Source organism: Hemicordylus capensis, chromosome 1 (genome assembly GCF_027244095.1).
Source record: "Hemicordylus capensis ecotype Gifberg chromosome 1, rHemCap1.1.pri, whole genome shotgun sequence".
NCBI lineage: Eukaryota > Metazoa > Chordata > Lepidosauria > Squamata > Cordylidae > Hemicordylus > Hemicordylus capensis.
The window spans coordinates 151026993-151041913 of NC_069657.1; the positions used below are offsets into that span (position 1 = coordinate 151026993).

The following is a 14921-nucleotide window of genomic DNA, read 5'->3' on the forward strand; positions in this document are numbered from 1 at the left end:
TGAACTTTAACTATCTGCTCCCATAACCCTGGAATGCGAAGAGAGAGTTGGAACTTTATTTGGGGGTGGGGGAACACCTTAAGAAATGGAATGGACTGTCATTGGGGGTGATTCTTTTAAACGACCATTAAATGTATTACTTTCTCTAATACTTATCCAGCATTTAACTGATCAGTCTTTGTGTAGGAACAGAACATTATTTAGATGTAATTGGTTCCTTGATTGTCAAACTGATCTTTTTTCAGAACACCAAAAAAACACAGGTTTAAATTGAAATTCAAAACCTTGGAATTTCTGCAATGCTCCTGCTTCGGTTTACCTAGCTTCCTCTCAATCTCCTTTTGCTTCATAATACAAGACTGATACACTTGGCTGGTCATGATTATATTCCATTCATCTCTGAATGACAGCTTGAAATGGACTAGAGTGTGTATATCCTCCCTAGGCTACAGCCTTGATAAGAGTTGTTGTCCCTGGGCAGTTGCTCTGGAAATTAGTTTTATATATGGGTTCTTTCAGCGGTGTCTTGAAGCCTCTGTATACTTTGGATCATTTCCCAAGCAACTACTCAAAGGTCTGGTGAAATTCTTGATTGTGTAATGGGAAGGGAACAGTTTCTTAATACAGGTGGAGCAAAGTGGTATTGATGGGACTACTCATGAGTGGTGGTGGGGGGATAGATACATTCCACAGAAAATGCTCACGTTTCTTCTGCATTGTGATAGCAAAGAAGGATTCTAATGCCGAGTCTCTTTTTCTCTTTTAGGCTGCCACGCCTTGCATGCCATCTGGCAATCATGAGCTGGTAAGTGACTTGTTTCCTCCTTTTCATGGTCCACTGCCTTTTAAGCTCTGTTGCCACCTTAACCAACAAGAACATTTGCACGCAGCTTGCAGAAAGATGGGCAATTTGAGGGCTTGTACCTGATGAAGATTTGATAGGCAAATTTGCAATGAGATGCTGTGTTTCACTTTTGTAGAAGGTGACCAATGGGGCCTGGCTTGAGGGACAAACTACATGTTGTTAGGGATGCATGAATCAGTTTGGGTACAAAATGATTTGTATCTGAATCTTGCTGATTCGGGTGATTTGTAGACAGAACAAATCACCCTGTGCTTAGTTGCCCAGATTCGGGTACAAAACAAATCACTCCAGATTCGGACCCGAAAAATTTGGAGATTTGGACCACCATTTTGTGGCCAGAGTGGGTTGGGTGGTAGTATCCAGTGGGTGAAAGCTATCACCCAAACCAAAGAAACTAGGCAAAGTGGTGATTTTTCTGATTTTTTTTGAAGTTTCTTTAAGCTTTTCCCTATAGGGAATAATGGGGATTTCAGCAGCCTTATAACTCCATGTGGGGTGGCACCAGGGTGTCCCAGAGTGGGTTGTGGTGGGTGGTAGTTTCCAGTGGGTGCAAGGAAGCTACTACCCAGATTTCAAAGAAATTGGGCAAAGGGGTGTTTTTAATTTTTTTTTTTTGAAGTTGACATGTCTTTGGAGCAGATTTGGGGCAAAAAAGGGGTTCTGGGGGCAGAAGAGTGGGCCAGGTGGTAGTGCCCCAATGGGTACCTGCTACCAGCCAGATGCCAAAGAAAATGGTGAAAGGGGCGATTTTTAATTTTTTTTTTTAAGTTGGTGCGTCTTTAAGCTTTCCCCCCCTAGGGAATAATGGGGATTTCAGCAGACCCATAACTCCACTTGAGGGGCACCAGGGTGGCCCAGAGCGGGTTGTGGTGTAGTGAACATAGGGTGCCAATCACCCCCCAAATGATAAGCCCACGGGGCACTGGGTTTTGTTGTTTTCAATGCCTGAAGTGTTCTGAGAGTAGATTCTCTGGTAGGAAATGAGAGTGGATTCTTTCTAAGTTGATTCATCATCTTGCACCAAAGAAGATTATGAATGAACAAATCGATTTGTGCACATCCCTGCATGTTATATTAAACACAACATTGACCCTGATGTGCTTTGTTCATCTTTGCTAAATATCAGCCACAGGCCAGGGGATCCAGATCAGGATCATGGCTTGGGAGGTAGGGTTTTTTAAATCCCACCCCACCCCACCCACTGTGGTCCACATCTAGACTGGGCTGGCTGGTTTTGCCCTAGGAAGGAGGTTCTCATTGGTGGCATTTGTGTTGATATGAAGGAAGAGGCGACACACAGAAGTATTGGGAATTAGGCTCAAGACAAGTGCCTGGCCACAGCTTTATTAAAATTAGCAGAATCTGAAAACAGGCTCCGTAGCAGGTAGCTGGATGGCAGGGTCAGGGCAGCTTTAACCTCCCTGGACTGACCCGCCAGTTACCAATCAGGGTCAGGCAGGCCTCACCCTTTCTTGGGATCGTGCGAAGTAGACTGAAAGGATTGTGGGCCGTGGTCAATCCCACCCACCCCAGCCGCCCAGCTGGGGGTTGGCCGAAGCCCATTGGCCAGCTTCTTCTGCATCCACAATTGCAGCCCGGTCCCTCTTGCCTTTCTACCCTTAGGAACTACCCCCCCCCCCTTTACCCCTGCCATCCAGCTAACCTGCCACTGATGGGGTGGGGTGGGGAGAGCACCCGTGAGCTCTTGCCCTCCCCCCATCCCACCACGAAGCCATGCTACCAGCGCTTCCTGGATGCCCGCCGGCAGGTTAGCAATGTAAATCCTGCCTCCAATGGGTGACAGGTGCACGTCATTCCTCCTAAAGAAATCTGGTCGGTATTTCTGCGGGATAAAATACCCACCACACCATTGCAGAATCCTCTGCATCTCCCTGTTAGCGTTTCTCCTGGCGCGCTCCATGGCCCGCTGGTCCCTACCACCTGCCCAGTGATACCTTGGGAGCATTTCGTTGATTCATATGGAGGTGCCCGGGAAAAGCCTTGCCCACTCTGCCAAGTCCCACGACAGATAAGACACAACACCCAGGCCGGATGCGTGGATAAGGTCATTCTCCCCCATGTGCACCACCAGGAGATTAGGGTGTATGCCCCCACCCCACAATGCCACCAGGAGGGGCATGAGCCCACCCCACAGGAGGCCTCACCTGCCTTCCCAATATATTTTTACTTTGTGCCCCAGGCCCGAGTTCTGATCCACCAAGTTCTTGGCTGCCCAGTATAGAATGCTGTGTCGCATGATCCACACCAATGCTGCCCACGCCTCAGGAGCTGCTTCTGCAAGAAGAAAAAGTGGGGGGGGGGGCGGGGTCAAACCCTGCCATCCTGGCTGCTCCAGCCCGGGAACAGCCGTTCCCTCAAGTACACCTTATAGGCCAATGAGCACCAATGGCCGATCTTCTGGACCTGCTCTGTGCCGGCCACCCACTGCTGCTGCCACAGAGGCAGCTCCGATGTGGAAGGAATGGGCCCTAAAGTCCCTGGAGGGGAACCTGCTGCCTGCAGCATCCTGCGGAAAAGGGTAGTGAACTGGTACTGCATAAGGGGCAAGCTGCTGTCGTGCACAAAGAGCAGGGGGTGGAACCCCCCCCCAGCTTAAGTATCGCCACTGGGCTGAGGCCCCCTGCTCGGCCCTTAGCCAGCTGAATCAGGATGCCCCTCCCCCGCTGGTTTGTCTTGGAGAAACGCAACCGAATGGAAACCCCATTCTCGACGACGGAAACATCTGCCACGGCCAGCACCCTGTTGCCTGGATCAAATGCAGATCTGGGCAACAGCTCACTCACCCTGAATGCCCCAAAGAACATAGTCAGGCAGGCTGCCCTAAACATGGTTCCCTCACAAGTCCCAGCACACAGAGCCCCGGCTGCCACCAAGACGCACTCCAGTGATGTTAGATCCATGGGGTTAGATCCTCCAGTCCAGCTTAAGCCAGTCACCTAGACCACCCTTTCAGCACCTGTCGTACCCTGTAGTCCCCACAGAGGTCAGGCAGGCCCGCCACCTTAGCAAAGAAAGACATAGCTGCTGCCCTCTGGCTGAGCGTTCTGCTGGCAAGCCCCTTTTCCTTCAGATGGATGGGGAAGTGCAACACCAGACTGACCTGTGTTTGCTCCCCACCCTCTGCGCTTGTGAAGCACTGGAACTGCAACAGATCCCAGCAGTATGCCACCCATGTGGACAGGGCCAAGGAGGCCATTATTGCAGCATTCACCTCAGCCTCCCAAGGCTCCAGATGCCCGCCGACAGGGGGGTGGGCTACAGATGCCTGCTGGCAGTGGGGTGTAGGCTCTAAATCTGCTCCTGGCACCAATTCCCGGAAACTGCGAAACTGGAAAGTGCATCCGCCACATCGTTCCTGGATCCCTTTATGTGCTTGGCCCTGAACAGCACATTGAGCTCCAGGCATTTCCTATACATATTTTGATTATATGTTTGTCTACAATGCTGTGCACACTTACTTGGGCATAAACTCCACTGAAGATAGTGAGGCTTTCTGCTAAATAAATATGCACACATTTTTTTTTTAAAAATGCACGTCCAGTTCTCCAAAATGGAGTTAAATCTGTGTTTTACAAGAAGTATAGTTATGAGGTTATAAGCCTTGACTATCTCATCGTTATAAGCCTTAAATATACTATTGGTCATAAAATCCAAACAATCTGTCCAATCTGCTTTAATCTGGCGAAGAGGAATTAGGTGATAAGTACCACCACTTGGCCAAATTTGATGCAGATCTGTTGAGAAATGATCGAGAAACAGCAGTTTGGAGACTGACCCCTAAGAAACGTTTTTCACATGTAAGCAACCTATGTTTGGCTGATGATAACCTAATTTGTTTTTTGCCCTTCAGTGTAGCAAAAAAGTCAGAATAGAATGGTACAATATATGCTCTTGTTGTTTTGGGGGAAAACAACAATCTGTTGAGTATTTCTTCACCTACTAGCTTTATCAATAGAGGGTGCATATCACAGCATGTGTCAAATGGCCTGATGAATTCTTCTCAGTAGGAAGCTGTTTGTGAACCTGGCTCACTCCTTTGTTTTCCTTAATTGGTGTAGCCAGCTGCTGCTATCCTTGTTCCCTTCTGTTTCTCATTTTCAGTCAAAGATGCCACTTCAGTTTTCTTGCTTCTTGAACAAAATTAAAAGATACATTACTACGTATACATTGTCATTGAGTTCCGCAGATCAGCTGGAGCTTTCCCAGTCAGCAGGCTTTACTGTGGGTTTTCTGGAAGGCTTTACTGTGAGTTCAAAGTTGCCCCCTCCCCCCAACCATTGCAAAAAGTGGATTTTTTTTAACTCTGGATATAATTTGGGCTACACTCTAGCATGATGAAAAACCTGAATCATGTGTGAAGTGCTCCCTCGCAGAGACTTCAGGGTAAATGTGGCCGATATGTTAACGCACACCTCCATTGTGGAGGAGATGCGAACTAAAAGCCAGGTGTGAAAATCTTCCTGGCAAAATAAATGGTTATAGCTGTGGAATCTTTTCCATTTGCAGGCATGCTATTATTACACAATTTTTCAGATTTGGATGAATTTCCTCAAATGTTCCGGAGAAATCAAAGACTTGATCCTTCTCTCTGTAATTTTTCCAAATGCTATGCTATGTTTGGCTGAGGTACAAGCAATTGGTGTTGACCTCGTCAACTTTCCAGGGCTGAAAGTGCCTTTAGAGTTCAATGCAGGTTATTGGAGAACTGCAGCCAGATGCTGTGAGAATGCATATCTATTTCATGGTAGTGATAGCACATTCTCTTAGCAGCCCATTTGTGGAATGCCATAGATTATGTACCAGGCAGAAATTCTTCAGGTGCAACTGTAGCAAGTGATTGTAGATGCTATACTTGGATTTCACATCTACTATAGGTTACATCTTGGGGAGAACTGTGCCTTGTAGAGGTGTATCAGCCAGAAATTGATCAGGTGCATTGCTAGTAAGTGATTGGGGAAACTGCACCTGTAGCATTTCTGTCTGGATTTATCCCTTCCCAGTGAAATGCTGAGCTGAAGGAACAAGGCAAAGTCTGGGTGTGTGAATTCTAGTTTAGAAAGCCAGCATAACATACCAGACTGTACAAAATCTTTTACATGGCACAGAAGTTAAAGTGACTGCCCTTACTTGCAGTGCCCGTGCTTTTTAGAGCCTGAATGAAAATGATGTTTCCCCACACTGATTCAGGATTGTTTCTGTGCTGTGATGTGCCAATGGAACTGCTAGGGAAGCAGTTTTTCCAGTCCCGTCCCGTGAAAGGACAGGCATGCACCCAGCTGGAGGCTTTGGACCAGAACTTTTCAATTTTATTTTGTGTGAGTACCACTCTAGCAGGTCCGAATGCCTCCAGAGATGCCTGCTATGTCGGGGAGTGGGCAGCTTACCCCACAGTGATTCCTGCAGTAAGGGACAGTTCTAGTTGTTGCTTCTGCCTTCTAATCTCTCCTTAAACCACTGGTTGAAAAGCACTGCTTTGGAACAGCTCTAGCTGGAGGTCCTGCATCAAAGAAGGACTTACTGTATTGGGTTCTTGGCCTCCCATCATTTATATAGTGCATTCCAGCATTATCATGATTACCATTAAGTTAGCATGAATCTCTTTGGATTCACCCGCTTCATTTGAGAAATGTCCAGTGTGCAAGAGCCTACTTCTGGGAGATTCTATCCCTTCCAAGACTTGGAAGGGCGGGGTTGGCTTAGCAAAAGCTCCAAATTGGTTTGTAACTCTTGCACATTAAAACCACCCACATGCTGGCCCAATCATACTGTGGGGCCCAGCCCTGGCTCTGCCAAGTCTGACTAAATCAGAGTTGAGCTTTGGAAGCCATGTCCTTGGCTCACCCAGAGGGAGTGGGGAGGTTTGCTTGAGGCCTGCGCCTTAGCAACTGTGCAAGAAGTCTGCCTGCAGACTGTGAAACCAAGCTCTGTCTGTCTGTCTGTCTCTCTCTCTCTCTCTCCCCCCCTCGCTGAAATCTGAAGGCAGTTTTTATTTTTTTGCCCAGAAAGCCTTTTCTCAATTGAGATTACGGAAGCTAACATTTTACATTCAGAGACTACAACTCCTTTCTGCTGCTCACGTTTAAAATGGAGACACACCCTTTAGTGGCAAGAAGTTTCCACTCTCAAATGTCAGCTGCAGCTCACAGAGTCGTGAGGTACAAATTTGGTATCTGTTTGGAATAATTAATAAGCGGGGCAGTCAGAAATCTGTATGACTGTGATCATGTAGTAACTTGCCTCCCAGCATAGTCTGACAGCATCTGTCGAAGCTCTGCCTGCCATTTTTAAGAAGAGCACCATTTCTTAATGGCTGTAGGGGGAAAGAGTCAAAAATATAAACAGTGTCTACAGAAGGCTGAGAAATCAAAAGCAGTCAGAGGCTGCAGTCCTACCCTGGCACCTAGAGTGCCCAGCTTCTGGCGGGGGGCGGGAATCCCCCAATGCACTGCACTCCTTGTGCATTGCATTGTGGGACTTCCCGAGGCCAGGCAGCATTTACCCGGCCTCCAGAATGCTGCGCCATCCACCACAGCGGCAATAGTGTGCTCAGCATCATCAGGAACAAGAGGATTGTGGTGGTGGTGGGGAGGTAGGCCTACCTCCTCCCCCCTCCCTAGCCACCAGGGATTTCAGTCGAGTGAACAACCTTCATGAGGTTTAAACAACAACAACATATGATACACCTTATTGATTGATAAGACAATATCTGTTCACCATTGATACTCTTCTATATCTCTCAGTATAATTACTGATTTGGCCATTAAAGCTGAGAGAGAATACTCTAGGCAGCTGACACCCACCAGAAAGGGACAGTTGGTTGAATCCTTACATATGAATATATGGAGGGTTCTCTCACATGTACAGATTGCAAAGGATGGATGCTTATGGAATGATTCAATCATGTATGATTCAATCATGGGTGTGTGCAATCTTGAAGGACAATAGAGTGAAATGGTTTGAAAAACCTGTATGGGATAGAGTAAATGGTCAAGCTCAAAGCTTATCTCATGGGTCAGGAAGACCATCCAGGTGGGAAGACTGGAATACTTTTCACACTAATGAGCTTCTTCCCTGGTCTGCATCAGACCATTAATGCTGCGATAGTGGTGGTGGGGAGTGATACGGCTTTATCTGAGCTCCTTTTGAGGTGATTAGTGAGACTGATCCTATGTGCCAATGAAAAGAGGAATTTGACTACTCTTTTGAGAAATAGTGCTTCTCCTTAACGTGTCTCTTACTCAGCTGGCTCCCTTCTCTGTATTGCAAAACAGAGAGGGGCATGGAGGTAACTTTTAGTCACATGTAAAATTGCCCCATGCTGCTTGTGCTAAGCGACTAACTGCGAGTTTGCCAAATACGGGCATGTGGAGGAATCGCAGTCCCATGAGTCCAGTTAGCTAAGATGGAGTCTGCAAGCCTGCAGTGCCAAATCATATAGAAGGGTGCTGCTTCTAGTCCCCAACCAGGCTGTTCTCATAACAGATTGCCCTTAATTTCCAGTTTGCCTTTAGAATAATTACTTGTCAGGTATTCTTCCTATTCTGAGAATGATCTTCCTGCAGTTAGACACATTAAAGAAAGACTAAGTGTCTACAAATCCTGCAACTCATATTTTTAATTTTGTTTTCCAGTCCAGTCACTTTAAGAGATGGTCATTGGGCTTTCTTATTATTACCCAAATCTGTATTTTTGTCCTTTTCTTGGAAATCTTAAATTGGAAGCTATTAGACTGACAGGCAGCATGACACACTGGATCAAAGCTTTGAAAAAGTCCAAAATGTTGTGGAAGAGGAGCCAGAAGTCCTAAAATAATATCTGTATGAGAAACACCCAAGTGTTCCATCTATGCTGAAATAAGCAACTATCATGAGCCACGTACTCTTTTAATACATAAAAGGATGTTGTAAAAGTTGTAACTAGTGATGGGCAAACGCCTCCAGACTCAATCTATGTTCAAGACTGGGAAAACTCTGGATTGGAGTGAGAGCCCCCCTCCTCGCAAGAGTTCTAGCTTTGCTTATAATTGTCACCGCCAAGCTTTTAAGCTCCCATACAGTTGTTGCTCCTCTTGACACTTTAGTTGGTTAGCCTCTTTCTCTTCACCCAGATTCTGCTACAGAATGAGCATTGCTATAGCAGCATCCTGAGTGCTAACAGCCCTAGGAACTGGAATTTTCTCAGAGCACCAGCTATGTTTCCCGACACTCGGGATACTGCCATGGCATCATATGTTCTATTTAGAAGTGGTGGGGAGATGAAGAGGTGTGTAGAAGATATGAGAGAGAGAGAGGTCCCTTTTTACTGCTGCTGGAGCGTCTACAACAGCAGTTGGAGGGTGAGAGCATAGATACATTCTTCTTCAGTTTGGATTAAAATCTGAGCTGTAGAAGAGTGTAGGATCCACAGTGTTCAATTTATATTTAAGGTGAACATTACAACTAGCTAAGATTTTAATTCTAAACCAAGGACATAGTGTAAGAATATCTACACCAGCATTATTCTCTCAACCAGAGTTCCTCAGATTATTTTGCCACACTTAGCATGTGAGTGTACCTCCCCACCCTCTCAACAAGCATGAAGCTGAATGTGACAAGGATGAGCCTTCATTCCTCCTTCCCACTCTGTTGGGGAGGAGGGTAAGGACTCATCCCCACATCACTTTTCAGAGGTGCTCAAGCGCCTTTGAAGCTGAATACAAGAAGCCCCCAATTCCTAGTAGGGATGTGCATGAGCTGTTCATGCACTCCCTTGTGGGGCAGGGAGGGGTACCTTTTTAAGAGGCAGATAAGGAGCTCCATACTTGTTCGCCCCCACCCTGTCACCTTTCCCCTGCCAGTGCCTTTGTTTTAGAAACAGCTGCATGGGTCTGCAGCGCTGCTTCCTGCAGCCCTGTGGGGCGTCAGCACGAACATGGATGGGGCGCATGCTTGCCAACCATGTGCGTGCCAATGTGTTTCCTGCAGCCCCATGCAACTGTTTCTAAACTGAGTACTGGCAGGGGGAAAGCAGTAGGGTGGGGGCAAGAAGGGCATCTTAAAGGTGCCCTTCCCTGCCCATCAAGCCGGCTCGAACACCAGCGTTTGAGCCTGTTCGGAGCTTGGAAAAGGAAAGCGTGCTCATCCCTAATCCCCAGCTCCAAGCTGGGAAGAGAACAACTCCATTTTCACACTCTGCATGGAAGCCCTTAGAGCAGGGATCCTCAACGTTGGGCCCCCAGATGTTCTTGGACTTCAACTCCCATAATCCCCAGCCAAAGGCCACTGGGCCTAGGGATTATGGCAGTTGAAGTCCAAGAACATCTGAGGGCCCAACGTTGAGGATCCCTGCCTTAGAGGACTTCTGAAACTGAATACAACTGGGATGAATCCCCACCACCATCCCCCAGCCTAGAGATGGGGAGGAGGGTGGAAACTAATCTCCACGGTTTAACTGGGAAAGCTCCTCTACACTGAGTGTGAGGCAAAAGACCCCACCCCTTGGGGAAGGGGCTGGTGGGTAGTAAGCGTACAGTTTGGTTGCCTACCAAGGCTGGCCAAAATGGGTGGACCCTTGTCCTCAGCAATGGCCAGTCAGATGCATCTTTAGTCTCCTAAGCAGAGCACAATAGCAATAGTAATTCTTTGTTGTTTGTCTTGATTGTCTAGTAATTGCTATGAAAACAGAGGTTCATTTAGTTGTATTGGCTGATGGCCATTAATAGACCTATCCATAAGTCTGCTAATGGTTTGTTTCCATACCAGCCAAGTAGAGCATCTGAATTCAGAGGCAGTATATTTTTGACTACCAAATGATGGTAATGGGGAATGGTGATCTCATTATACCCTGCTTGGTACAGGAATCATAGCATTAGAACTGCTAATCTCATCTCCTTCAAATGCCTGTTTAGCTAGGCATAATTTCTTATTTCTTATTTCCTGAGCCATTTTTAGACGGGCAGTATATAAATCGAATAAATAAAAATAAATAATAAATAAATAAATGTCAGAACTGAAAACGCCACAGAACAGACAAAACACAGTTCCGGATGCCCATTGTTTTTAACGTTGTTATCTGGCAACCATACGTATGTGTGCCTTTGTTCTTTGGCTGGCATACCAGGGCTGGAGTCCTCCAAATGCCCCTTTGATCCCTTGCCAAAAGTAACTTGCTTGCTGACATACAGAGTGCTGCCTTTATGGGCCTTTCAATGATACACTCTTCTGTACAGGCAACCAGCCAGGTTAGTATTGAGAGCTGGTCTCATGGAGGTGTCTGCTGTGAACCCTGCCAGGCCCACATACATGCCTCATGCCCCTTCAGATCCAGTTGTTTCTCCTTGGTCTCAACAGGGCATTTTGATTCTGTCCCCACCCCCCACTCCTCACTTCCAGTTGCCCAGTAAGTCTGTTTTCACAAGTGGTCTGCCTTTTGTTATCTCGGTACACAGATTAATCTCTGTGCACACACTGGCATATTTGGATGGTAAACAAAAAAGATGTGTGTCCCTGAGAGAGCTTCCCAGTCTGCCCATGGAAGTTTATCTGTGGAAGGCACCTGCTCTGGTCTCTTTGGGACCGTTATTGTGGGTTTGTCAAGGAAGCTGTGGGGAATGCTTGAAGCCAGTCTTCTTTTGAAGGGCTGTCAAAGAGACCTTTGCATTTCCCAGGAATCCAAAGGCTACTCAGAACTGTGCCACTGTGCATTGAATGTGGCCTGCTCAGAGCTTCTTGGACTGTGGTTGGTAGAATTGCTAGTGAGGGAGTATTTGGAGATGTATAACTCATCCTGGTCAGTGATTATGTTCCAGGCTAGATGAAATAAATGCTTCACTAGAAGTACCACCCATACAGCAGAATCCAGATTACTCAGGAGCAGGGGCGGAGCCACCATTGGGCAAACGGGTTCAAAGAACCCGGGTCGCCACCAATCAGGGGCCACAAGCATGGCCCCAGACACGCCCCTCACGTCAGATGCGGGGGGCATTATTTTGGCCCCAAATGGGGCCACATGGCCCCGTTTGGAGCCAAAATTGGCCAGCGTGGCCAGAGGGACTCTCCCTGCCTTAAAGGCAGGGAGAGCCGTTCCTGATCTCACTTCCAATGCAGCAGGGCCAATCAATCTCCCTCATAAACAGGACCTACTTCCCTTTCACTATAATCTTAATTGATAATTACCATCCCCATAAGTTAGTCCACTTCATCCTTAAACATTCACACATCTGCCATCTTGAATCGGGGTGGATGATATCATCACAAACTATGCCATTGAGGTGTCCCTATGTGTCACTCACAACAACTGTACCAAATTTGGTTCAAATTGATTAGGCAGTCCACAAGTCAGCACACTTGCGCATCAAACTTTTACACACCTACCATCTTGAATTGGGGTGGATGACATCATTACAGACTATGCCATTGAGGTGTTCCTCATGAGGCATTAAACATACCTTCCCCGCAGATAATTGAGCTGGTGTTGCTGGCTGCACTCCCGATGTGCCCATATAATTTCCCCATAAGCAGTGGGGAGGGCCGGGGGCCAGGATGTGTCATCCTGGCCCCTGGAAATACAATGATGCACAGCACAAGTGCACCATGTTGATTCCCCCTCTCCCCGGGCAGCCACGGGCTTAAGGGAGTAAGCACTCCCTTAACCTTGTTTCAAGGGTGGCTACATAGGCAGGTTTGCTGCCAGGATTGGGCCTGATCATGGTGTCTCACATGTGCGTGCAAAACCAGGTTGGGATCCCTCAGCATGGTTTTGCACACGTGTGTGAATAGCCTCAAAGTTTCAATAAGTGAATAATCTTGTTGATTGAATGGCATCTGAGCACTCTCTCACTCACCCTTCTGTGCTTGCAGTTTATTGGGTAGGTATGATGTGTGCCTTGAGGCCATCATGAATTAAGGTTTTGGTGGCTTCTTTAGTAACCCAAATCATCATCAGTTCTTTGACTGACTTGTGTGCTGAGATTCTGTTGGCTGGAACAGTTCATGAGACACAGTGCATGTGGCAAGAGTTCTCAGGGTATATGGTTGACTCCACTATGGATAGCTTCTGCTTAACAGCAGAAGCAAAATGTTTCATGACCAAGTCTTGTGAGCATAGGATATTTTTCTATACAGAAGCAATATATGAACTCGAGTAGTATTCCTTCAAAAAATAACTCTTCAGTAGTAGTAGTGCTCAAATTATGTAACTTTTGTAAGAGTTTGTTCACAGCAACAGATGGGATTTTGAGATACCAAACAGGGCTTGGAACTGCTACCAGGACTAATGGGCTAGTGGTTTTATTATTAATGTTTCCAGCAAAGCATCTTAACCAGTGCTATGGCAGAACAACACATAAGCCATAGAAAACGGTGGTGGTCTTCGTAATCATCCTAACAGCCTCAGGCATGGATGGTGATCCCTGACTTGGAGAGGAGCATCTCCCTCCAGTCGCACTGAGCCTTGCCACTTTGGTTGTTTACATCCTTTCAGCAGAGGGGAGAGCATCAGCTTTTACAACAGATCTGAGCCATGAGTCGGGGCGGAGCCACCATTGGGTGAATGGGTTCAAAGAACCCAGGCCGCCACCAATCAGGGGCCATGCCTCGTGTCCCTGAGACGCCCCCAGCGTCTGATGTCAGACGCGGGGGTGCTGGTTTAGCTTCCAAGCGGGGGCTGTGCTGCCCCCGTTCGGGAGTTAAATGGCCACTGCATTCGCGGTGCAGCCAGGAGTGGCTCTTCCCTGCCTTAAAGGCAGGAGAGAGCCACGCCTGGCCGCACTGTGAGTGCAGCACTGGCCCCAACCTAGCTCCTTTACGGGGCTGCATGGCCTCGTTTGGGACGTGGATGGTCAGTGCCGGCCAGACTCAAACTCCCGAACGGAGCCACGCCCCTCGCATCTGATGTCAGACACGGGGTGGGGGCTGCAGTGAGCGGGGTTCTATTGATTTGCTGAATGCATGATGCACTGCTGTCAAGACAGGACTTGGCATGGGCTGGGAGTGGAAAGCTAAGATGACCTACATGATTCCATATTGCAAATGAACTGCAGAGAGTTGGGTATGTGTTTGGGCTGGACAGGAGGACTTATGTTGCTCTTGAGTAGGCTTATTCTTCATATTTATATACTGCTTTAGAAACAACTTATCAAAGTAGTTTGCATAGCAAAAATGAGTAAGGAAATGATTCCCTGTCCTAACAGGGCTCACAGTCTAAAAGGAAGCACGTGGAAGACAACAGCCACAGCCACAGACCAGCCCCCATTCGAACCCCCACCCCCAGTTTGGTCCGGTCTGGGGAGGGGTTTGCGATTTTAAAAAAAATTTCAAAAAAATAAATATTTACCTCTAGCCCCTTCGGAGGGCTTCCTAAAGGCTGCGGGGTGTGTGTCTGTGTCCGCAAAGGTTCCCTCTCCCCCACCGGCCTCGGTAATAACCACCACAACCCATTTAACTGTAATTTTTGGCCTGTTTAACCGTACTTCCATGCCAGGCCTCGCAGAGGACATTTGTGCATGTGCAGCAGCAGGCAAAATGGCTGCCACGCCTACTTACGGAGGAGAAAACGGGCCAGAAAGTACGGTTAAATGGGCCATGGCAGTGATTACCGAGGCCGGCAGGGGGAGGGGTAACCTTTGTGGATCCCCTGTGGCCTTTAGGAAGCCCCCTGAAGGGGCTAGAGGGAATTACAAATAAATAAATAAATAAATAAATAAATATTGCAAACTAGTGGGGGGGTTGGTCCCGCGGGGGGGGTCCACTGAACCCCCCCAACTGCCGAACCAGTTCCACTAAGTCTTCCCTCTGGCAGAGAACCTTGTTCTCTCCAGGCAAGAGGTCTCAAAATGCTGCCCCTAAACTCAAGCAGGCAACCTTTGCTAAAGATATGGCTCTTTGCTGGTACAGTCTGCGTCAGCTCTGCTGCTGTCCCAGTATGCCTTGCATTAAATCAGGGGACCAGCACAAGCTTTGCTTAGTGAGGAATAAGATATCCAGTCCTTTAAAAAAAGCTCTATGTGGACACACCCTCAGGATCAGTTGTGCAGCCTAAAAATTCGAGAACTTGGCTC

The 14921-nt window shown here is 47.4% G+C and overlaps 1 protein-coding gene across 20 annotated transcripts in view; it reads left to right on the plus strand.

Annotated features, from left to right (window-relative positions):
* Nucleotides 1–14921, plus strand: part of TNS1 (tensin 1) — a 432927-nt gene that overhangs the window by 265684 nt on the left and 152322 nt on the right. For all 20 annotated transcript variants that reach the window (XM_053307444.1, XM_053307453.1, XM_053307473.1 and 17 more), the window contains one exon: nt 767–805. In XM_053307444.1, coding sequence (XP_053163419.1) covers nt 767–805 — 39 coding nt within the window. The remainder of the gene's footprint in view (nt 1–766; nt 806–14921) is intronic.